Source organism: Gadus macrocephalus, chromosome 12 (assembly GCF_031168955.1).
Source record: "Gadus macrocephalus chromosome 12, ASM3116895v1".
In the NCBI taxonomy this organism is placed as follows: domain Eukaryota; kingdom Metazoa; phylum Chordata; class Actinopteri; order Gadiformes; family Gadidae; genus Gadus; species Gadus macrocephalus.
The window spans coordinates 9918369-9943041 of record NC_082393.1 but is presented as its reverse complement, the minus strand read 5'-3'; the positions used below and the strand labels follow the sequence as shown (position 1 = coordinate 9943041).

At 44.0% G+C, this 24673-nt stretch overlaps 2 protein-coding genes across 2 annotated transcripts in view; one reads left to right on the top strand and one right to left on the bottom strand.

Moving 5' to 3' along the window:
- Nucleotides 1-24673, top strand: part of jak1 (Janus kinase 1) — a 118816-nt gene that overhangs the window by 63942 nt on the left and 30201 nt on the right. Inside the window, exons 13-23 of the mRNA XM_060066509.1 lie at nt 2949-3104; nt 3378-3465; nt 3680-3807; nt 7616-7754; nt 9810-9961; nt 10535-10685; nt 11978-12066; nt 12295-12487; nt 19505-19626; nt 19800-19972; nt 20456-20573. Coding sequence (XP_059922492.1) covers nt 2949-3104; nt 3378-3465; nt 3680-3807; nt 7616-7754; nt 9810-9961; nt 10535-10685; nt 11978-12066; nt 12295-12487; nt 19505-19626; nt 19800-19972; nt 20456-20573 — 1509 coding nt within the window. The remainder of the gene's footprint in view (nt 1-2948; nt 3105-3377; nt 3466-3679; nt 3808-7615; nt 7755-9809; nt 9962-10534; nt 10686-11977; nt 12067-12294; nt 12488-19504; nt 19627-19799; nt 19973-20455; nt 20574-24673) is intronic.
- On the bottom strand, nt 21638-23344 carry LOC132468733 (zinc finger BED domain-containing protein 4-like). The gene is made up of 2 exons (XM_060066513.1): nt 22930-23344; nt 21638-22668 (listed from the first exon to the last, which is right to left on the bottom strand). The coding sequence occupies exons 1-2, from the start codon at nt 23289-23291 to the stop codon at nt 22098-22100; spliced, it is 933 nt and encodes a 310-aa protein (XP_059922496.1). The 5' UTR covers nt 23292-23344; the 3' UTR covers nt 21638-22097.

Here is a 24673-nt window from a genome sequence, read left to right as displayed (position 1 = left end):
AAACACTATCAACCATATTTACACGCTATCGACCACATTCAAACACTATCGACCACATTTAAACCCTATCGCCCACATTTAAACACTATCGACCACACCCAAACACTATCGACCATATTCAAACACTATCGACCACATGTAAACACTAGCGACCATATTTAAACACTCACACAATTTGATACATATCACCATATAGATATAGTTTTGTGCTGATTATATTATTACGATCTATCCTTGTATTTAAATTGCGGATCCCCATAAAGGGTATGAATTGCCATCCCCGTATTGGGTTCCAATAGGTTGACTGACTCTCCGTCCATCCTTCGTATCATCTGCTGTTCCAGCGCCAGACAAACGGCGGTGACACTACCGACGGAAAAAGCCGTCACGTCCCATTGTTTGGAGTGAAAGCAGTTTCTCCCTATCCATATAATATATATATATATCTATAGATCTACACATATAAATAGTTTATAAAAGAGTTAAAAGTTTACAAAAACACACTTAAATTACTTAAATTACTAAAAACAACGCAACACGCACGGAGCTACTGGATAAAGGTGCGAACACACCAAGCGCGTACCTCGCGTACCATGTACGTGCGTAACGCAGCGAAAATGTTGCTTGACCATTTTGTGTCAAAAATGGTCAGATACGCGCGTAGATGAGACCGCCCAAAACTCCCCCCCCCCCCCCAGCCTGTGGCTGCGCTGGATTTAGGAGTCCGAGGAAGGAAACCCAAACGCCGCCGTGTTTGGATGGATGATAGAGCTTGGATCGGGTTAGATTAAATAATCTCGGATATAAATAACAATAATCGGGTTAAATAACTTCACATGGTGTGTCTGGTGTGTTTCCAGCATTCGTAGTGTTGATCAGCAGAGAAATAGTCCGCCAAGACGTTGAGGTTGCTTAGCAATCAGAGACTCTGTCCATGCAAGTGAACGGAGCGTTCACTCTTCGTCATAACTATCAAACCAAACATCCTTCACATTCACCGAGCAAACATTATGAGAGTAAAATGCACATTTCTCGCTAGAAATGTTTCCATAAACGCATTTAATGGCGTAACTATGTTACTATTTCCACTCAGAATAAAGAAAGTTGCCGGCCGTGGCTGCCATGGACATGGCTGCTCTGGAGTCCGAGGTAGGAAACCCAAACGCCGCCGTGTTTGGGTGATAGAGTTTAGATCGGGTTAGATTAAATAATCTCGGATATAAATAACAATAATCGGGTTAAATAACTTCACATGGTGTGTCTGGTGTGTTTCCAGCATTCGTAGTGTTGATCAGCAGATATATAGTCCGCCAAGACGTTGAGGTTGCTTAGTAACCAGAGACTCTGTCCATGCAAGTGAACGGAGCGTTCCCTCTTCGTCATAACTATCAAACCAAACATCCTTCACATTCACCGAGCGAACATTATGAAAGTAAAATGCACATTTCTCGCTAAAAATGTTTCCATAAAAGCATTTAATGGCGTAACTATGTTAGTATTTCCACACAGAATAAAGAAAGATGTCGGCCGTATGCTTCTGTCCAAGCTCACTACTCTCTGCCAGTAACGTCGGGTCAAGCTCAACGCTGATTGGCTATTGCGGCGCGTATGAGCGTAAAAAGTTAAATTTTTTGAACTCCTCGCGTACATGTACGCGAGGAGCGCGTATATGTGCACGCGTATATGTGCGCGCGTATATGTGCGCGCGTGTATGTGCGCGCGTGTATGTGCGCGCGTGTATGTGCGCGCGTATATGTGCGCGCGTATATATACGCGCCTCATACGCCCCTACAGCGAGTAAAATGTTGCTTGGTACGCATGATACGCGTGTACGCACCTCATACGCGCGTAAACCAATGCTTCCCTATGGAAAAATTGCCGATTTTATACGCGTGGTACGCAGGTAACGCGTTTGGTGTGGCCGTACCTTAAGCGTCCTACTCGCGTCGGCGCCATGGCATGGCCAATGGCCAATGCTGATCAATGACAGTGGAGTTTGTACACCAGTCCTTATTTACATATGTACATAGTCCTCCTCCACGGCTCTTACCAGAAGCCTCTGTTCTATCGCTGCGATGAAGTGAGCGACCTGCCAGCTCCACTGCTGCATCTGAGATCCCCGAGTGTAGCCAGCTTTCCGTGATAACGACGATGGAGCTGTCTCGTATGGTTGACCGCGTCGATATATCTAGATGAAGCTCGTCCATCTTATTTCCTAGAGACCTGACATTTGCGACGTAAAGACTAGGCAGTGGTGGTCTGTTTGGAGCCCTTTTGAGCCTAGCCAAGTCGCCAGACCGGCAACCTCGCTTCTGTTTACGTTCCCTCCTCCGTCTTCGGGGTATGCCGCTCGGTGTATCTATCCATGGAGACGCCGGTGTTCTTGCTATTCCCGGAGGAATCCCATGCGAGTGTTGAAAGGCACTCGTTATCGGAATTTGGCATGTTCTACCGAACTGAAATAAATCCTCTCTGTTGTAGACAATATTTGACGATTGATTTGGTTTCATTTGACTGATTTCACTGCATTGTTTTTGGGAGCACTGAGCCGCTGCGACTATGCGCGCCGCCATGGCAACGCATATAATTAATTAATTTAATAATTTTAAGCATATAATTTGTCCTGGACCAGACTTTAGTCCAGTATCTAGAGTCTTGGACTACATTGTAAATTTTAATTTTACATTTAGGGCATTTAACAGACGCTTTTATCCAGTACATTTGTCAAAAGAAAGAGAAAGAACAATATATCGCTGTCGATACAGTAAAGAAGTTCATAGAAACATGTGCCAAACACTTAAAATTGCTAGGTTAACCAACCTGTATACAACAAAGATAGCTAGGATAAGGTGCTACACAATGCAAAGTGCCAGGACGTACCCGATACTGTAGTAGTATCGAGAGACTGTAGTGGCTGACCCAGTGTGTGTTTCTCCTTCCTGGGTCAGGAGGAGCACCTAGGTCGGGGGACAAGGACCAACATCCTCCTGGGCACCCTCCGGGTCCGAGGCGAGGAGGACGATGAGGACGCCGGCTTCTCCTCCTACCAGGAGGTCAAGGTGGTCCTCAAGGTGCTGGGCTCCATCCACAGAGACATCTCCCTGGTGAGAAGTGACCCCATGCATGCACCCACACTTGCAAATACACACGCACGTGTACCAAACACAAACGTAATTATTATACTTGGAGCTAATTGATAATATGATTTAGATCACTGTTGATCAGCATTGACTACAGATATGTCAAGGTTATTTTAGGCTGCGAGCTACACTGAACAAAATATATAATAGAATAAATGGACACAATTGTTTTATCATTAGTTGCATCAGTGGTTTAATTTGTGATGAGTCAGCTCTTTGTCTCTCTCCTGTGGACAGGCCTTCTTTGAGACGGCCAGCATGATGCGACAGGTGTCCCACAAACACATAGTGCTGCTTCATGGAATGTGTGGCCGCAACTTGGAGAGTAAGTGTGTGTGTGTGTGTGTGTGTGTGTGTGCGTGTGTGTTAGTGTTAACTTTTAAGAATTGATTTATTCTCGTACATGATTACTAAGTATTTATTGTTGAAGTATGTCTTGTTTGTCTGCGCCTGACGACAAAGGAAGTTCTTTGAATTGAATTTGTGTGCGCATTTGGGTTCTCATGTGTCTTTCCTTGTGTGTGCCTGTATGTGAGCAGATATAATGGTGGAAGAGTATTTCCAGCTGGGTCCTCTTGATCAGTTCATGATGAGGCAGCAAGTCCCACTCAGCACATTGTGGAAGTTCCAGGTGGCCACGCAGCTGGCCTCAGCCCTCAGCTACCTGGTGAGAGCACACATACACGCTAAAGGCCAATTTCCACCAGAACCGTCTCAGAAGCGGTACAGCAGCGAAGCGGCTGTGTTCTGTACTGCAATCCCCACTAGAAGTGGTCCGGTCACGTTCCGGCGCTTGGCTCAAGACGTGCATAATTATAATATATGAATTGTAAAAAATATTATGATTAGAATGATTCATACAACGCACGCTAAACCTCTTAGTTGTAATTAAAACCCATGGCTATAATGTGGAAACCCAAGTCGATACTGTAACAAATTTCCAAGCACATATATAATATAATAACATTTTGACTATAATGTTACAACTAGGGCTGGGCAACGATTAAACGTTTTTATCGCGATTAATCACATAGTATGGTGAGCTAACTTGCGATAAATCGCTCTTTTAAATTTATATTTTAAAGCCACTCCAATGCAGGTTAAATGAGATTATCAAATGGAATGACACTTTATCATTCACACCAAATGTACTTAATAAGCGCTAGACCAAGAGATCTTGAGGGAGTTTTTTTGACTTACTGAATATGAAACCTACTGAACACCACAGATTTGGGAATTGTAAACAGGCAGTTGATTACTACAATTGTAAATCAGCAGTTACAAGTGTAGTTAAATTCAAATAAGTAGCGCCACAGATTTGGGAATTGTAAACAAACAACTTACTGCAATTGTAATCAGGCAGTCACTTACTGCAAGTGTAATTAAATTTATAGTAAGTGGAACTAAAAACAAAAAAAATTCTGATATGAATGTTGACATTCTTTGGGCAAGACCTTTCAAAATCAAAGAAAAAAGAAAAATAGGAAAGAAGATAACTCGCATGAATGCTTCAATTTGTTTTAATCACGAAAAGATTAGGTTAACGCATAATGGGCCCTATCTTGCATCCAGCGCAATTTACTTTCTACACTAACGCATGTGTCGTTGCTAGTTTGCAACTGGCGCAGAGCGTTTTCCCTCCTCCGCCACGTGTCGGTAAATTAGTGAATGATCTTGCGCCCCAAGGGGCTGTTCAGCGAAAGGAAGAGGCGTGTTCTGGCACAAACGTTCCCTGGTGCTATTTTGCAGTTTCAGAAAACAATTCCACCACAAACCAGGAAATACCTGGTTTAAAGTCAGTGGCGCGTTGTTCAGATGCTATTTTAAGGGTGCCTGCATAATGTTGCTAGTGCGCCTCGCGTATATACTTTGCTTCTCTCATCTACCTAGCCACAAAATCTTCGTAAATTATTTGGGAAAGAACAGCTGATACAGAGGTAATAAGTTGTACGTTTAAATCAATGCATCTGCAAACACCGTACAGCAAACAAATATCTTCATTGTGTACAAGCCCATAACTTTTATGATTGATGAGTATTTGATCGTGAGAAAACCTTGTTTTACCGCGAATGAGTGTTAAAAAGAATGAATGAATGCGGGCGAGCATGTGTGCTTCCATCTGTTTAAACACACGCAAACTAAACACGTAACACGTAATACAGTCCATGGCAATGTGTATTAACGGGGGGACACATGCATATTAGGAACAAAAGTCGATAACGATAATGCATACAATACTGATAAGAAACTATGTTTGTTAATGTATTGCGTATATCATTAAATAGAACCATAGTTACCGCATTTCATATGTGTGTTAAGTTTTCTTTGCCAAAATTTATTTGAGGACTCAGTATTTCTGAAGTTGTGGAAGAAAACGCTATTCCATGTGTGAATTAGGCCATATTATTTGGCCATAAACTGAGCCATTTGAAGTTTGAAATTCATGTGGTCATGCATCTGTCTCATCGGAGACCGTAAACGCGCTGTCAAAATATCAACTCGTCAGATTCAAATGCGTTCATGGCTCTTAAAGGGGATGGGAGATGGCGCTCTCATTGGTTTATTGCTCAAAGTTATGGCCAAACCACACAAACGGGTAATTAGGCTACTTCAGACAAACCCTTTTTAGATTTGCGCCGGGCGCAAGAATAATTTATCTGCCGGTAAAATAGTAACATCGCCATAGAACCGCCCACAAAGCTGCGTTTGGCGCTTCTCACTTGCGTTTCAGACCGTTAAAATAGGGCCCAATGTCTTAACAGGTTAACACATACGGCCCATTAGAATAAAGGGTAGGAGATTATAAAATGAGTCAATTTATGGAATACAGTGGTAATTGTTCAATGGAAAGTATAGTATGCTATGCATGCAAATCAATTATTCAATAGCTTTTACTGTTATTCTCGGTTCATTCAAAACTCAACTTAAAACCTATCTCTTCAGGACCAACTACAACATTTGACAAATCATCCTCCGCCATCTTCCACTCTCTCCCGCTCTCTGTGTTGCCTATTGTTGTGGTGTTGTTTATTTTTTTCCCTTTTGGTGATTGTCTGTACGTATTGGTCTGTATGTATTCCTTTCTTATTTGTAAAGCGTCTTTGAGTACTTAGAAAAGCGCTATAAAAAACGGATCAATTATTATTATTATTATTATTATTATTCAGGGCTCAAAGTGCATTGACATTTAAAAAATGCATGGCAACCACTATTGGTTACCGTAGTTGAAAATAATACCAGCAGCTGAAAAAATTGTTCATTTACAGAAGCACCCTAGTGAAATAAACTAAGTGTAACAACAGCTAAGGCAGCAACTTACCTAACTAGTGAAATAAAGCACGGCTTGTGTGGGGGAGGGGGAGTGGGAGAAGGGGGGGTGTGAGGGCAATATTGTGGATTGTACATTGACTACCTGACGTGAGAGTTTAAGTTGTTTATTTTATTTATGTTTTTACCAGAAGAATACGTCATTGAGATTAAACATCTCTTCAAGTGACCCGGCGAAGACAGGCAGCAGTAGCCTACAGTCGCACATGGCATACACACAAAACATTAAAAAAATAAAACAGTTGGCAGGGGGGAGGGGGGATATCAATATCGCAAGATATTTTGGGAGGCTCAAGGAGGAGAGTTATATTACATTTTAGCAACAAAGTGTAGTCTTGTTGCTTGTCTCTATAGACATAATTCACCACAATGTGTTATTGACATGTTTTCGTTCTGTGTTATAGGGACGCTGTCCGTTATGTGACTTGTGCGTTGATATGCCGGTCGGCGCGATGTTTGAATTTAATGTTTTTTATATGATAAAATGATCGACCTGCCGTTGCGTTGTCAACGTGAGAAATTGTCTCTTCACTTCTTTGATCGCAATTTCTACAGTCTATAGACAGAATGTCTTACCTGGGAGAGTTTGTCGACGGCGGGGCCCTTAAAACAGACGGAAGGGGGGAGGGCGAAGATATCAATATTGCAAGACATTGCGGGATGCGGGATCGTTCTGCGTCCCCGCGCACATGTGTGCACGTGTGTGCATGTGTGTGCGGTATGTGTGTATGTGGTGTCCTGCCCTGCCTTTGTCTCAAAACGTCTGCATCAGCGTGTGTGTGTTCGTGCGCGCGTGTGTGTGTATGCTGTATGCATGTGCGTGCGTGCATGTATGTTTGCGTTCGTTTGCTGTGTGTGTGAGCTGCAGACTGCTTGGCACATTCGCACTGACCAACTTGTCAGAGTAACTTGTCCAACAAGCCTGCTATTATATATTAATAAGATAATGGACAAGGGACAGCACCCGTTAATTTTTGACCTTGCAGGACATTATTTTGCATTCCTTTTTTTACATTTTATTTTTCTTTACATTTTTCCTTGCTTTTCCTTTCCTTCCTTTTCTATCGTTCTTGTTTCTTTCTTTTCTTGCATTCCCCGTTCAATCAATAATTTCTTTCCCTCCCTCTCTTGCTGTTGTGTGTGTGCAGGAGGACAAGAAGCTGGTCCATGGCTTTGTGTGCACCAAGAACATTCTGCTGGCCAGAGACGGCCTGGATGCCAGCGAGGGAGGACCTTTCATCAAGCTCAGTGATCCGGGCATACCCATCACTGTGCTCACCAGAGAGGGTAAGACCGACGCACACAAGCACTGTGAGCTTCTACTGGGCTGCTTGTCTTTGGTTGCGATCAAATGCTTCATCTCCGTGTGTATAACATGAGGACTTTCAGGGAAAATGACCACGCTCAATAAAGCAAACTCATCTCTGATAAACATTGTGCAAGATGAGTTGTGGAAATTTAATCGTGCATTTAATCGATAGCACTTTGTAAATATACTTAAGCATCTCGCAGCCTCTTAGACAATCAGTAGGCTGATGCGTAACTGTTTAACGCCAGATTTAACCGTAGCGATCAGATCAGTTTTTACAAGTTATTGTGGTTGAATGCAGAGTAGGGACAAGGTCGGCTCTTGGGTTTTAGCGTTCCCCTCGAGCGGACGACTCATGTTTCTGCCGGTCCATTATAGAGTGGAAAGGCCCCGCAGCTGAATGTCCAGCACAAGGTCCCCCCCAGGGAACGCCTTCCCCACAACCCTACACCCAATGCCCTGTTCCCAGCATCCTCTCACTCTCGCTCTCCCGCACTGTCTCGCTCTGTCTCGCTGTGTCTCTCGCTGTCTCTCGCTGTCTCTCGCTCTGTCTCTCACTCTGTCTCTTGGTCCTTCTCGCTCGTTCGCTCTTGCTCATTCACTCTTGCTCTCTGTGTTTGTTTATCTGTCGCTCTCACTCACGGTCCCTATCTTGCTTGCTTCCTTACTCACTCTCTTCCTTGATCTCTTAGTCTCTGTCTATTTTTCTCTCACCACCACACATTTTTATCTTCTCTCTGCCACGTTCCAATCCATAATTCCTGATAACTTATGCTAGGCTACTGCTGAGATCCCTCCCCCCACCTCTCAGTCTCCAACTGCTTTAGTTGAATTCTTAAGTGTTTTGCTTCTGGTTCTGCACAGATGTCTATCCTCCTTGTGGGTATATTTCCTGTAGTTCAAACGGAGGTTTGTGTTTAACTGGATCGTCTCTCCAATGGGAGAAGGCGCTCGATGGCTGGTCGAGGCTGGGGTGTGTTTTTGTTGGATCAATGACCCTGTGGATTTCAGTTTAAGTCCAGCTTTTGTGGGAAGAGGCTGGCTCCATGCCAGCCACCGTAAGCCCTGCCCATTGCATTTCCAGGACTTAGCATTTCCAGGACATAGTTTTTGGATGTTCTATTGCATTGCAACTATGTTTTACCTTCTTTCTTAAAAATGGCATTTCACTTCAAGCCGTGTACACATTATAATACTGCATAAAAGCTTCGTTACGTGCAGAAATAGTTTTACAATAAGCAAATCTTTGATGTCTTCTCTATGGAACTTAAAGTATAGATTGTTAGTGCTTAAAGTAGATGTTTTTCTTGCTATTAGTTGGTTATCGTTGATCTTTCTACCAAATGGAATAAGCCTCTATTGATAAAAGGGAATCTCATATGTCATATCAAAATAACCATAATGGAAACAAACAAACAAAAAGCATGTGGGGCTCACAGCAGCTTACCCTAATTGTTGGTAGAATTAGGAGCACTTCAGATCAGCCAATGGACCCTTACCACAGCTAGTGACCAGGCAATCTCACAGCTACAGAAAAAGCTCTCAGCCTTTTCCCACAGGCTCACAAGTATATGACCAGCTAATAAGCCAGTAAGAAGTTACTAAAAGGAATCCATTTTTAAAGTCAATTTTATTTGTTGGGTGTTCAAAGGCTTCGCAGGCCTAAATCATATAATACTCCCTAAACTAAGCCCTCTGAAGAGCTATGGACAACTCAAACTCCAGTAAGTGAAAACTCTTAAGTCCAAGGGAAGAAGAACAGAATGGTTAAGGGTAATAGGTGCTGAATGGGCAGCCATATAATGGTAGCTCAATGAAAAAAGCCAAGGTTATTAGGAAAAAACGAAAGTATAATTTTTGTGGCCCTGTGCTTTCCTTCCTCCTCTCCTCATCCTCTTTTCTTCTCTCTCCTTCTTTTAATCTCACTCCTCCTTTTATTTTCCCTCCTTGTACTCTTCCTCTCCCTCCTCCTCCTTGTATTCTTTCTCTCCCTCCTCCTCCTCGTACTCTTCCTCTCACTCCTCCTCTTTCAGAGTGTGTGGGCCGCATCCCGTGGATCGCACCAGAGTGCATCAAGACGGTGAACAACCTGAGCGTGGCGGCTGATAAGTGGGGCTTCGGGACCACCCTGTGGGAGATCTGCTACAACGGAGAAGTGCCCCTCAAGGACAAGATGCTCACGGAGGTAGGTAGCATATGCACTCATTCATACTCACTCACTTACTCAAATTCCTAGTCCCTCAGTCACTCACTCACAGACTCACTCACTTACACTCCAAGCCACTTCACAGACTCACAATCATGCATTCACTCATGCACTCACTCGCTATTGTACATGCCGCTCACTTCCACACTCACATTAACACGCCAACTATCGCATAGGCATGTGAACTTGCAGCTTTGGTAAATGCTCCACTAAAAGTTCTGTTTTCATCGCAAAATGACAAAATGATGTTTTCATCACGTCACGTGATAATTAACAATTATTCGCCAAAGGCGAAGTGAATAGTGGGGAATAGTGGGGCTATTCCCCACTATTCACGGAGCCTGAGGTGACACGCTGCACGAATCGGATTATATTTCTTTCTCCCCTCCGATATCCGTTACAGCATAATGGGCCAATATCGGACCGATAGCGATGCCGTGGATCGGATCGGAACATCCCTTACAACGATATATTCCACTAACATAGAGATACACAAGTAAAACATGGAATTGTTAGGTGAAAATAAATGCCATAACTTGTGTGTGTGAGCAGAAGGAGCAGTTCTACAGCGCAGAGTGCCAGCTGGCCACCCCGGACTGCGAGGAGCTTGCTCAACTGATGACCCACTGCATGAACTATGACCCCAAGATGAGACCATTCTTCAGGGCCATCGTCAGAGACATGGACATGCTGGTGGAACAGAGTATGTATCCCTTTGTGTGGGTTGATTCTCTGGGTCTCTACTTTGTATTTACAAGTGTCAGAGAAGCTATGCATTGCTTCTGCGCATGGACTGGTGTTGTGGAAAAGTGCACGTGAAGACTGAACTCTGCAGTTATGGCCACAGAGATGGAAGCATCATCAATCAAACATTTAAATGTACTTAATATTTTCTATGCAGCGGGGGCAGCCAATTTTAAATGGGTGAAGGAAATCTCTCTAGGATTAGATGGAGATCGAACCCTGCTGTTACAGTGATGATGATGCAGTCACGATGATAGCTCATATCATTGTACATATCAATGTAAGACATTGTAGCAACAAATATTGCAAAACTCAAGTTAGACAAGTTACACCGATTCCCCTTTCCATCTATGCGTGACTGCACAGCGCACAAAAATACATAGATGAAGATAAGTGAAACATAGATGACGGTGAAAAATGTGTTTGGCTCCTGCATGCCTCGACAAAAAACACTAGCCGAGAAATACCACTACAAAAGAGGAATGATGAAATATATAGTATCTGTCATACCAGGAAGGCGGAAGTTGTATGCCACGTTCAACTGAAAGCTTTAAAAATAGACCAAAGCAGTACAGTGTTAAAATGGGTTGTGGATATTGCAATTGTATTCTGCACTGTTATACATCTGTCCTAAAGTAATCTGAAAGCGACAGCATTGCACGTAAAAAAAGGGCCTTCTACTAAGAGCGATAATCTGGGCATGATGGAGCAGGAAGATGCATAGTGGTTCGCTGCTTTGCATATTTCAACGCTTCCCAAGGAGGTGTATTGCAAACCACAATCTGAAGAGGGTAGAGAATGAGTGGTGTGAGTGCTGTGAAAAAAATAAATAAAAATGCTGGCAAGAGATTGATTAGTTCTTGGCATATGCCAACAAGTTTTCTTAAGGGAATGTGTTTGTAAAGACTGTCCCCGCCCCTTACGCTGGGCCCCCGTGTCTACACAACTCTGTCATCTACTGTGTAGAAAAGGTCACTGCAGCTCCCCCCTGCAACCTATTGCATATTAAGATGAGATAAAATAGTAATTTACTAATCCCAGCCATGAAATTCAGGATTGAATGGTTGTATTCGTATTTATTGCCAATGCCATGGTAATAATGACATTATAATGATCCATATTGATATGACCAAGTGGTCACGTGATGAGTCATAGGAGCACTCTACCTCAAAATTTGGGCATGGCGAAATTGAAGCGATGAGTCAGTATGCGAGTCATTCCTTATTGCGTTCTTCTTTCTCTCTCCCACAGACCCGTCCATCAAGCCGGTACCCACGCAGGAAGTGGATCCAACACGCTTTGAGAAGAGGTTCCTCCGGAAGATCAGAGACCTTGGAGAGGTGAGAGGCAGCCTTCTGGCCTGTTGGTGAAGCCCCTGCAGATGTGGCTAACGCGTCGTTCCTCTTAACTACTAAGAAAAGGTTTAGTAGTTTAGGTTATCAGTGTGTGTGTGTGTGTGTGTGTGTGTGTGTGTGTGTGTGTGTGTGTGTGTGTGTGTGTGTGTGTGTGTGTGTGTGTGTGTGTGTGTGTGTGTGTGTGTGTGTGTGTGTGTGTGTGTGTGTGTACAGGGTCACTTCGGCAGGGTGGAGCTGTGCCGCTATGACCCCCGCGGAGACCGGACCGGGGAGATGGTGGCCGTCAAGTCCCTGAAGCCCGAGAACCGAGAGGAGCAGAACAACAACCTGTGGAAGGAGATCGGGATCCTGAAGGAGCTCTATCACGAGAACATCGTCAAGTACAAGGGCATCTGCCAGGAGGAGGGTGAGCCGCACACAGACTCATACTTCGCTTGCACACACAATCTAATTCGAAGTAAATTTCCTACCCTGATTCACATGCAATGATGGAGTATGTAATACGTAGTAAGAGTATCAATAACTGAATACACATAAAAAAAGGAACAGCCCACCCTGTATTAAAGGAGATATATTATGGAGTTTCCCCATGAAGTTAACATACAATCAGGTCCATAAATATTGGGACATCGACACAATTCTAATCTTTTTGGCTCTATACACCACCACAATGGATTTGAAATAAAACGCACAAGATGTGCTTTAACTGCAGACTTTCAGCTTTAATTTGAGGGTATTAACATCCAAATAAGGTGAACGGTGTAGGAATTACAACAGTTTGTATATGTGCTTCCCACTTTTTAAGGGACCAAAAGTAATGGGACAAATTAACAATCATAAATCAAACTTTCACTTTTTAATACTTGGTTGCAAATACTTTGCAGTCAATTACAGCCTGAAGTCTTGAACGCATAGACATCAACAGATGCTGTGTTTCATCCCTGGTGATGCTCCAATGAGTTCTGAAACATTCGGCTGGATATGAGAAGATAATATTGCCCGAAACACTTCAGAATTCATCCTGCTGCTTTTGTCAGCAATCACATCATCAATAAATACAAGGGAACCAGTTCCATTGCAGGGCTCAACGCTAAGGTTTTTTTTCCACTTGCCCGGTCGGGCCAGTGGGTCTGAATTCTACTTGCCCGAAGTCAATTTTCACTGGCCCCAAATATAAATAGTTTTTTTTATTAGTGGTTATCAAATAACGACAAAGATTCAGGTAAATTGTTATATTTTATCTTTATATTATCAGCTTTGTGATAACCACATTTGCCCTCCGTGTTCTGTTTAGTAAAAAGAACCGGCAAGGCACCGGAGGACGGGTTATCAGCAGCCCGCTTAGCTGCCATGCAAGCAAGATGCTGCTTGCTTTTATCGTGACACTCAAGCTTTCTGAAAGTTGACGTTCCTTTAGAAAACAAACCGCTTTTATCCGCCGTTGATGGGAACTTAAGGCAAACCTTGCAGAACATAGTTGGTGATTCCTCCACAACATCCTTGAGTACAACCCAGGGGAGCTCCTTCTCCCAGGATGCTTGAAAAGTTTGCTTACGCTTGAGCTCGTACGCAGTCATCTCCTAGTTCTTCGTCTGTGGCGTGCCCGCTACCTGCCGGGAGTCTCGCAATCTTTTTTTTTTTTTTTTGCTTCGAGTCCTCCACTTGCCCGAACGGGCAAGCGGGTTGTCAAAGTTACTTGCCCGACGTGGCGTTTTACTTGCCCCGGGACGTCGGGCAATCCTTATTGTTGAGCCCTGCATTGGCAGCCATACATGACCAAACTACCACCACCATGCTTCACTGATTAGGTGGTATACTTTGGATCATGAGCAGTTCCTTTCCTTCTCCATACTCTTCTCTTCCCATCACTTCGGTACAAGTTAATCTTTGTCACATCTTTCCATAGGATGTTGTTTCAGAACTGTGAAGGCTTTTTTAGATGTTGTTTGGCAAACTCTAATCTGGCCTTCCTGTTTTTGAGGATCACCAGTGGTTAACATCTTGTGGTGACCCCTCTGTATTCACTCTGGTGAAGTCTTCTCTTGATTGTTGACTTTGACACACATACAGCTACCTCCTTGAGTGTTCTTGATCTGGCTAACTGTTGTGAAGGGTGTTTTCCTTACCAGGGAAAGAATTCTTCGGTCATCTGCCACAGTTCTTTTTCCGTGGTCTTCCGGGTCTTTTGGTGATGCTGAGCTCACCAGTGCGTTTTTTCTTTTTAAGAAGGTTCCAAACAGTTGATTTGGCCACATTTTTGCTATCTCTCTGATTGGTTTGTTTTTGATTTTTCAGCCTAATGATGGTTTGCTTCACTGATAGTGACAGCTCTTTGGATCTCATATTGAGAGTTGACCGCAACAGATTCCTAATGCAAAGAGCACACTTGCAATGAACTCTAGACCTTTTATCTGCTCCTTGTAAATGGGATAATGAGGGAATAACACACACTAGGGATGGGCATTCGATTAAGTTGTTTCAGTCGATCGTCGGGAGAATAAACAATCAATTAGTCGATTAATCGTAAATATTTTACGGCTTTTTTTTTTCATTAATATTTTCCGGCTCGTGGAAGGTTACCGACCCTCGACTTCGTCTCGGGCGGTAAGCCGTCCACGAGCCGGGCATATCAAACTGTTTATTGCCCTGCCTCTCGGTGATTATTCCATACATATTTTACGTTAAAATTTAGTTCCGACCAAGTATAACAGCACCGGGACTTTTAACTATACATGTATCACTCCGCTGTTTATGTTCTGCTAGCTAGTGTGTGTGTTGCTTGGCAACAGTTCAGTCCCAGTCGCGGATCCATTTGTGTTGGCGCCGGCGGTGCCAAATAAATCATTAAACAAACAAATGTTAACAAATTAATGGTGCTTGTAGTACTGTTGTATAAAAGCAATATCACACTCGAGGTCGTGCTGTTGTAGTGAATATCAGCACGGCTGTGAGATTAGATTCGGCACAATCACAGCCGTGCTGATACAACGCACTCCCTCTCATGTGATATTTCTAAGTATTTATTTATTATTCTATATTCAAAATGCAATGAAAATACAAAAACAGCGTGTTTTCCTCATTGGGATCTTTATTATGAGAAGAACAACTCAGTTAAAGCAGAACGGAGCAACGGAGCCTGCAGCTCGAAGACGGTGCTCAACATAACTAAAAATAATCAATGAACAATAATAATATATAAAAAACAATCATGTTATAACTTAACCAAAAATAAATTATACTTAATTCGGACAGGTTTTGCCAAATGTAACGCAAAATATAAAATAAAAAAGGCAGAGAAAGAAGGCCGAGAACAATGAATTAGGCTTGGTAACAAAGCTTCTGAAAATAGAACCAGTAACTCACAACTTCAGCCCCAGTCTAAGGATTTTTGTTGAGAAAGTGGAGCATGTTGACCTGCTCTGGGGTCAGACGCGACCGCAGCCTGGTGACCGTCAGTCCAGCGGCCGAAAACACCCGCTCTGATGGGACCGACGTTGCCGTGATGCACAGATACCGCCTTGCTAACTTGGCAAGGTGGGGGAACCATGTTTCATTAACTTTCCACCAGCCCGTAGGGGTGCAATCCAGGGGTGGGGTTGCCTCCCTCAGAAAGTTCTTTAATTCTGTTTCGATGCCAACCTCGCCTTGAGAGGTAGGCCCATAGTGCTCCCCTGGAAGTTGTACCATAGCAGAGACCTGGGACTGAGAGGCCGCGACTCTAGTGTTTGCGTTCTCCTCGTCCGTGTCAGACAACGGAGGCTCCTCGTCTCCCCCAGCCTCTGGGATAGCCGCCCTACCGATCTCCGCTGCCTCTCCCAGTTCAACCAGTTTCGCATTAGCAGCCGGTTTTTGTGTTGAGTTAAGAAAGCCCAGGTGCTTGTGGCGAGGGTCCAGCATTGATGAGATCATGGGGGCGCTAGGGCTGGCCCGAATGCCATTTTTCAGGCTTCGAATACTCGTTGGTTTTTCCGAGCCAATATTCGAATACTCGTTCCAGAGAAAAACACCATCAAAAACAACATTAATAATCCCTATATGCTCCCTGGAACCGATTTTGACAGTATCTGCATATTTTGTTGAAGATTTAATAGCTTTTGAACGTTAATTAGTAGGCCTAAGTAGGTTGAAGTTCCTTAGTTTTTCCCCGTGAAAGCGAACAGCGAACAGCTCCGTTCCAAATCAGCTGTTCTCTGCCATCTCAGCCCTTACGGGAACTTTTCAATTCATCCTGGAACGTGCATCTTTTCAGGGAATTTGTACAATAAATCCATAACAAATACAGAATATTGATTGTCTTATGTGTCCATATTATATCCATTATATTGACCGGGTATTCCCAAGACGCTCACGCTCTGCAGCAAGCCAGTCACAGTTGATTGGCGCGGCGCTGTACAGCGAACGTAAACAAACAACTAAGCTAAGGTTTTAAGTATTACTTTTCCTCCAGAGATCCCGCTAATGTTGTGTTTATAAAGTAAAGGGAAACAAGATATCAGAAACTCATCAGACTGAACCTGTAAATATATGATGGGGGAATCAATTAGAAAATATCTAAATAGGCAATTATTTTTATTATGTAAAATCATTTAAACTAAGATAAAAATGTTTAGCTTACATTCATTCGCTTGATGAGGGAGGAACGCACTTTTACTTTGAATTCGCTGTGTCTGGGCCCGTCTTCTTCACTGCGCACGAGGTGGATATTGATGAGGCCGAAGGTAATGGGATATGTGTTCGAGATGGAGACGTCTTTCTCTGTAGACATAACCGTGGTGGCACATTTAAGTGCGGACAGCACAGGCTGTGTGTCCTCCATCATCTGCCAGTGCTCATCCTTCAACTCCAGGATCCTGGCATCTTGAAGCTTAGTCACGGTTCGGTCCGAATGCACAGCAGCACGGCTCCACCAGCCGATCAAACATCTTGCACACGGAGTTCCACCGTGTTTTACAAGACTGAATAAGCCGATAAGTTGCGAGGCCCATTTGCTCCTGTTTCTGTTGCAGTGCATTGGTTGCTGCGGTGCTGTGATGGAAGTGGCTAACAAGTTTACTAGCCGCTGATCTAACCCGATATAGATAGATGGCAAATCCGTCATTTATGGCCAACTGGAGTGTGTGTGCAAAGCAGGCAACGGAAATCCAGTTCATTCTGGTGGCACTGTTGGCGGCAACAATATTGGCCGCGTTGTCATGAACGCATGCAATAACTCGGTCTTCAAGTCCCCATTGCTCTATCAGTGAGGTTGTCAGCTGTATGCCGGCTTGACAGGCTTTCTGTGAGCAGGACCGCTGAGTTCATTTGCCAGTCATCACTGATGTAGTGGCAGGTGATTGTGATGTAGCTCTCGGCTGTTAACGCGGTCCAGCAGTCCGTGGTTAGAGCAACTCTTTCAGTTGTGCTCAATTCTTTTAGCAGCTCTTGCTTCCGTTCTTCGTAGTGAGTTTCTATCAGTCTGGTGATGGTACGTCATGACGGAATGTGATATGCTGGTTCCAATAAGTTGATCCGTTTTCGAAAACCTTCGCCCTCAACGATACTTAAGGGAAGCTTATCCATCTCAATGAACTTGCAGATCCCTTGGGTAATTGTCTCTGCTCTTTGTGAATCGCAGCTCCTCTGTGTCCGTGCTAACATCGAGTCGATGCTAGGTTGAGACTGAGAGCACGAAGCACCGCCACTAACCAGGGTCGTTTGCGCGTTGTTCAAGTGGTACATCATTTGAGTCATGGCCGTGTTGTACTTAAACACAGCATTGCAGTGTCGACAGAGAACTAGGTCATTTTTTAAGTCATAGTGGTCCCACACCAGACTTCGCCTTGGCCTTGTCCGCTTCATGATTACTTTTGAAATAAGCCTACACGGACTCGCATGTGACCGAGCAGGCCTGTAGCGTTTTTTGTTTTTTTTTAATATTGCCCCCGTGTGGTAAAATGTTTAATTGCACACTGAATTAGTTTACTCGACGAAAAATGTACGTAATCGACGAAATTCTTAACGATCGATTAGTCGATCGTCGATTAATCATGCCCATCCCTAACACACACCAAGCCTTGGAACAGCTGATCAGCCAATTGTCCCATTACTTTCGGTCCCTTAAAAAGTGGGAGGCACATATACAAACTGTTGTAATTCCTACACCGTTGACCTGATTTGGATGTAAATACCCTAAAATTAAAGCTGGGAAGTCTGCAGTTAAAGCACATCTTGTTCGTTTCATTTCAAATCCATTGTTGTGGTGTATAGAGCCAAAAAGATTTGAATTGTGTCGATGTCCCAATATTTATGGACCTGACGGTAGTAGTTGAGTTCCAGAAAACATGTTTTAGAAGCTGTTTGCTGGAAACAGCTTTTAGGAAGAAAAGAAAACTCTACCGCTATTCCCCTCCGTTTCAGTCCCTTCAGAATGCGCTGTTTCTGGTGTCTAACTTAATGCAAATGAGCTGCTGCCCATTGACCAATGAGCTGTCAGACTGAACCACAGCATGTAGGATAAGGGATTGTTGCCGTTTGCGGACTCTATTTCTATATAATATAATATAATAACAGTGTTTCCCACACATTGACGAGACTATGGTGCTCCGCCATAGTCTAATTTCGGCCGCCATAGTCTCTGCGTGCACATGAATTATTTATTATTTTTTTATTTTTTTTATTTCTTTTATTTTTTTTGCTCAGACGAAGTTCGTGTCGCTCTCATTGGGATTGCATGAGAGCACAAAGTTCGGCTGTCTGCCTGCGACTGACGGGCAGACCCCCCCCCACCCCCCCCCCGGACATGCACGCCCCCCCCCCCCCCCCCCCATAGTCTCCAAAATGTCTGTGGGAAACACTGAATAATAATAATAATATCTATGGGTATTTATTTAGTATTATATCTAACATCACGGCCAAACGCTATGTGCGCCTCAGATGATATTATGAATCATAAAGACTGGTACTTCCACAACAAGTAAAGACTCGTAGTGGGGATATCTCGGCCATGGTTGAGAAGAATTGGGGGAAAGGAACTTTGGCCTTGACTCTCTGAAGTCCATGAACCGCCACATGGAGGAGAAAGGGATTGCACTCCGGGAGCTGAGCTGGCGGGCTGCTGCCGAGTTCCCCCCGCCGGGGCTGCTCGTCCGCTGTTACACAAAATCTGGCGTGTGGGGTAATTGGAGGTAATATTCAAGTGTGCCCCCTTCCTACGTAGGAGGAGGTGCCGAAACTGACCCGCTCGTTTGGTAACTGTAGGCGGGGTACTTTCAGAAATGCATATCTCACTCAAAAAATCATGTACAGACTTTTTTCAAAGTTTGTATGCGTGTGGGAGCACCAGAGACCCAAAACAACACCCCAAATCCCAGGAAAAGTGTTGTTTTCATAATATGTCCCCTTTAATATTAATATACATGGTCATTGTGTGTGTGTGTGTGTGTAGGAAGCCCGGCAATCAAGCTTATCATGGAGTACCTTCCTGAAGGCAGTCTGAAGGACTACCTGCCCCGGCATCGGAACAAGACCATCAATGACCTGATTAGCTACGCCGTGCAGATCTGCAAGGTACCCACACTGTTGGGACTGTCATACGCCAGACACACAGTGCTGCAGTCTGAACCTCGCTCACATGGGATGTAATTTAGGATCTGTGTTGTTTACCTACGCCCTTCGTTACTGTCAAAATATTATTATGTGAGCGGGTGTCTGTGCGTGCGTGTCTGTACCTGCTTCTCCAGGGGATGGAGTACCTGGGCCGGCAGAACTACATCCACCGGGATCTTGCGGCGCGTAACGTGCTGGTGGAGAACGAGTCGACGGTGAAGATCGGAGACTTCGGCCTCACAAAGAGCATCAAGGAGAACAAGACATACTACAAGGTCAATGACGACCACGACAGCCCCGTCTTCTGGTGAGTTTCCCCGCTCCACAGTAAAGTAGTAGTAAAATGTAGTAGTAGTGTGTATAAATGAAGCAGTTTTCAAACAAAGTCACATTGCTTTGTAGGTCAACAGGTGTAATCAACCCCATAAAAGCTATATATTTTTTATCAAATAATAAATAAGTGAGAAATAACAGTAATAGTTCAGTATAGCTGATATATTTAATGCAGAAAATAAAACCCACCTACAGAAATAAAAACACGTGCTGTAAAATAAAAGCCTGCCTAAAAGATCAAATCTTTGGATTGCGGCATTTTCTGCATGGAATATTGGCTTCCGGGTCCCTGGTGAAGCCCTTGCACCAGCGCTTTAAGTGTGTGTGTGTGTGTGTGTGTGTGTGTGTGTGTGTGTGTGTGTGTGTGTGTGTGTGTGTGTGTGTGTGTGTGTGTGTGTGTGTGTGTGTGTGTGTGTGTGTGTGTGTGTGTGTGTGTGTGTGTGTGTGTGTGTGTCAGGTATGCCCCAGAGTGTCTGCTCCAGCGTAAGTTCTTCCTGGCGTCTGACGTGTGGTCCTTCGGCATGACCCTGTACGAGCTCATCACGTATTGCGACCCCCACTCCAGTCCCATGGCGGTCAGTACACTATCTGCTTGTGTTTTTACTAATTAGTCATGTTCAGTTAACCTTGTGGTTTTATTAGGTTCACCTGTTTGGACATGTTCAGTTCACCTTGTGTTATTACTAGGTGCATCTCTTAAGTCATATTCAGTTCACCTTGGGTTTTTACAAAGCTCACATACTTTCAGGGTTTGTATGTGGGCACTTAAAAACATACTGCCTTTACCGCTCGGCTAGGTTTCGGTTTACCAAGGAAGGGGAAGAGATAGGCTTTATCACGCCTCATTATTGGTACGTCCAAAGCGTGTCGAGCACGTTTATGAGGCTAATCGTATTTGAGAAAATGTACTTTGTTTGAATCTTGCACCAATCTAGGAGTGGTTGCCATGTATTGTCAGAGAATGATCCAACATCTGGCAACTACTGTGAATCGATAAATAAATAAAATACAGAGACAGCAGAGTAGTAAGAAGAAAAAGAATACGCCTCACCGTCAACGAAACTAGTGCAAACACGTCTCTCCTGTGAAAGCGCAACCTGACCACCATCAAATATTTAGTTTTAGACACACCGCATCAGCCTTAATCTGACGGGTGACTAGATCGGGTCGGGTTCACGTTTCCCCTTATGAGAACATACTAGGGACTTAAACATGAACTCACGGTATCCTTTCAACTTTTTCATTGGGATAATTATTATGAGATGGCTTCTATGTCTGTTCATCGGCTGTGCGCTTTGTCTCTATGCCAAGGGTGAGGCTGACCACAGGGCTGCAGCATACTGTAGAGCAGTGGTTCTCAACCTTTTTTGAGCAAACACCCCCCTGACCTTACCCTGATCCTCTGGCGCCCCCCCCAATAATAATAATTAAAAAAAAAATAACAACCCCACTCACACTCGTGTTATACTGCCTCTTAAAGGTTTCGATGCATCGTTTTTCATTGATTTTGCGTTGGTCACTAATAGCAATGAATGCCCTCTGAGTCGGTTTTGGTGCAAATATTGAAAGAAAGAAGAGTTGAGGAAGAAATGGTTGGACTGAACTAGGGATTTCCCGATCCAGCTTTTTGCACTTCCGATCCGATACCGATATTGTAGCTTTTAGCATCGGCCGATACCGATACCGGCCGATCCAAGCATGTATTAAAGATTAAAGATATTTACTTATTTTGTTGTACTACTCATGTTGAAAAGGGTTTTACTCTTAAGAACAACTAGCCAACTTAATTAGGTTAGTTTGAATAATCCACAATAGTTGGTAATGAGAAGCTGACCTGTTTATTCAGGGTTAAATAAACACAAAATAGACAAAATAATAAATAGTCAAATTACCACAGACACACTGAATTGGCATCAGTGCTCTGTTCTTGAACAACAAGAGTGTAAACAATATTGTAAACAATATAACATTATATATAAAAGCAACACACACAAAACCTGAGTAGAAAATAGTCAAATTACCACACACACACACTGAATGGGCTATAACAACCCAAATAACTGTCACGCCTTCTACAGTATTGCTATCTCCTTCACACTTTACTGCTCCATCTCCACACTCCCTTCAATTTCTACTGTTTGCCCTGGCTGCAGTCTGACCATGATGGGGAGATTCTTATTCACAAAGGTGATCATTTCAACATGCTCAGGTGTCAGCCTGCTCCTGTGCTCATCAATGATAAGTGAGACTGCGCTAAAAAGCCTCTCACTCTCAACACTCGTGCAAGGAGCACAGAGGAACTTGGCTGCTGTTGCTGCCAGGGTGGGTAGTCGAGCCTGATTGTCTCTCCAGTAATGAAAAGGATTGTTCTTACGTCCAAGTGGAGCCTCGCTGAGGTAGCTCTCCAACTGAATCAGTGCCCCTGGGGGGATCTCCTGCTCAGACGGACCTGCTACTGCTGTGCTGCTCTCCTCCAGTATTTCGTCGAAGTAGCTGCCCAGGCTGCTGGTTGAGCTTTCAGCCTCCATTCCTGGTGTTTGCCTTGCTGGCTCAGCCTCAGACACTTCTCCAGATGGTGGCATGGTCTTCTTCAGCTCTTGTTCCATTTTCATCACCTCTGCCTTTAGTGCCTTCTTTGCCTGATCCAGGTTGGTTGCATTAGTGAAGAACCTGGAAGAAATATGAATATAATGTCATAAAGATGTATCAATTATTTTATATTGTTTCACCTAGTCTCCACATGTTCATGTTCAATGACAACAATTAACACACACTTTCTATTTTTTTTTCTTATCTATGAGACTGATCTAGTGGATCGTTGTTGAATATTGAAGTACTGACAAAGAAATAAATACCCGCTGTACAGTAAAATATTTTCAATAATATTGTACTAAAGCTTAAAACATGCCCAAATAATTATAAACCACTTACTTGTCTTTGTAGCGTGGATCGAGCAGTGTTGCCACGGCATAGAGGGGTTCCATTTCCACATGGTAAAAACGTCTGTGAACGGCATCGAGTAGTGTGGCCTTCATGGTTTGAATCCCTCGGTGTGCTTCGCTCTCAGTGTCCAGAAAGCGTGTCAGGACACGGACAGAGGGGATCACATCGGCTGCTGTGGCGGAGGCTGCACTGACCTCGGCTGTCAGCTCTTGGAAGGGTTTAAGAACTGTCGCCGTTTTCTCCAGCAGCGACCATTGGTTGCCTGTTATAGTGTCTGGCAGATTGCTGTTGCTATCCGATGCATAGGCCTGCAGTGCCCGCTTAGCATGTAGTAGGCTGTCGATCATCATCTTAGTACTACTCCATCTGGTTTGTAGTCCTGTTGCAGACGCTTCGGTTCAATGTTCAACTCTTACTCGACGTCCTCGAGTTCCGAGTAGGCCTTGGAGTGTTTGAAGTGAGTCACAATTTTTCTCCCGTTGGCGATGGCATCGCTTACAGCTCGCTGTGCCAATAGACCCTGGTGGACAACGAGCTGTAAGAGGTGTGCAAAACATCCCAGGCTTGGCACTCCAAGCTGATCCATGGCCTTTTTCATATTGGCCGCGTTATCTCTTAAAATGACATGGACTTTATTTTTGTCAATCTTCCAGGCACACAGCATATTTTGCATGGCGTCTGTGATGGCATTCGCTGTGTGTGAGCCTCTGAACTCACGCGCATGCAAAACAGCTCTCTTTGGGGTGAAGTCGGGCCCAATCCAGTGTGCAGTTAAACTCAATAAAGATAAAGGGCGGAGGGGATGAGATGATGAGATGTGTATCTGGGGGATAGGCTGCATCCGAATACTCGTACATGCATACTATATAGTATGCATTTTGAAGTATGCGAAAAATCTAGCGCGTCCGAATACTGTAGTATGCATTCTGTAGTACGGAAGTCATTTCCGAATGCATACTACCGCCAAAGTGAACCACGGACCACACTACGCTATCCCACAATGCAACCGGAGTCTGGTAACAAACGAAGAAGAGATGGCTGACCCGACACCATCAACAGCGGCTCCCGCAAATTTCGAAACATTATTTGTGTGTGTGTGTTCAATAAAAAAGGAAAAATTAACTTCAATCGTCTTTTTCACGGAGTAACAAATAACTGTAAATGTATTATTATTCCAAAAAAATGACGTACCAAATGTCCACATATATACAACATAACCTGCCGGTAAGTCGCTCTACGAGATGACCGACGACGACGCCTTCTAGCAGAGATATCCATTTCAAGAGCCATTCGCGTAGAAAGAGACATTTTTTTTATTCAATAGCAACGATAATGAGACGGAAAACAGGTAAATGTTGCCGCCATCTGGGGGAGATACGTCATCTCCAAACATCCGGTGGAGTTTCGGCGGTGTGCGGAAGCGTTCGGATGCAGCCATAGGCTGCATCCGAATACCTAGTACATACTATTTCTGTCTAGTGTCTACTACTTGACCATACTACACTTGACTGTGTAGTACGGTCTACAGACATGCGTAGAACGCCTCCGAACGCCGCCGAAACTCCACCGGATGTTTGGAGATGACGTATCTCCCCCCAGATGGCGGCAAAATGTACCTGTTTTCCGTCTTGTTATCGTTGCTATTAAATAAAAAAATGTCTCTTTCTACGCGAATGGCTCTTGAAATGGATATCTCTGCTAGAAGGCGTCGTCGTCGGTCATCTCGTAGAGC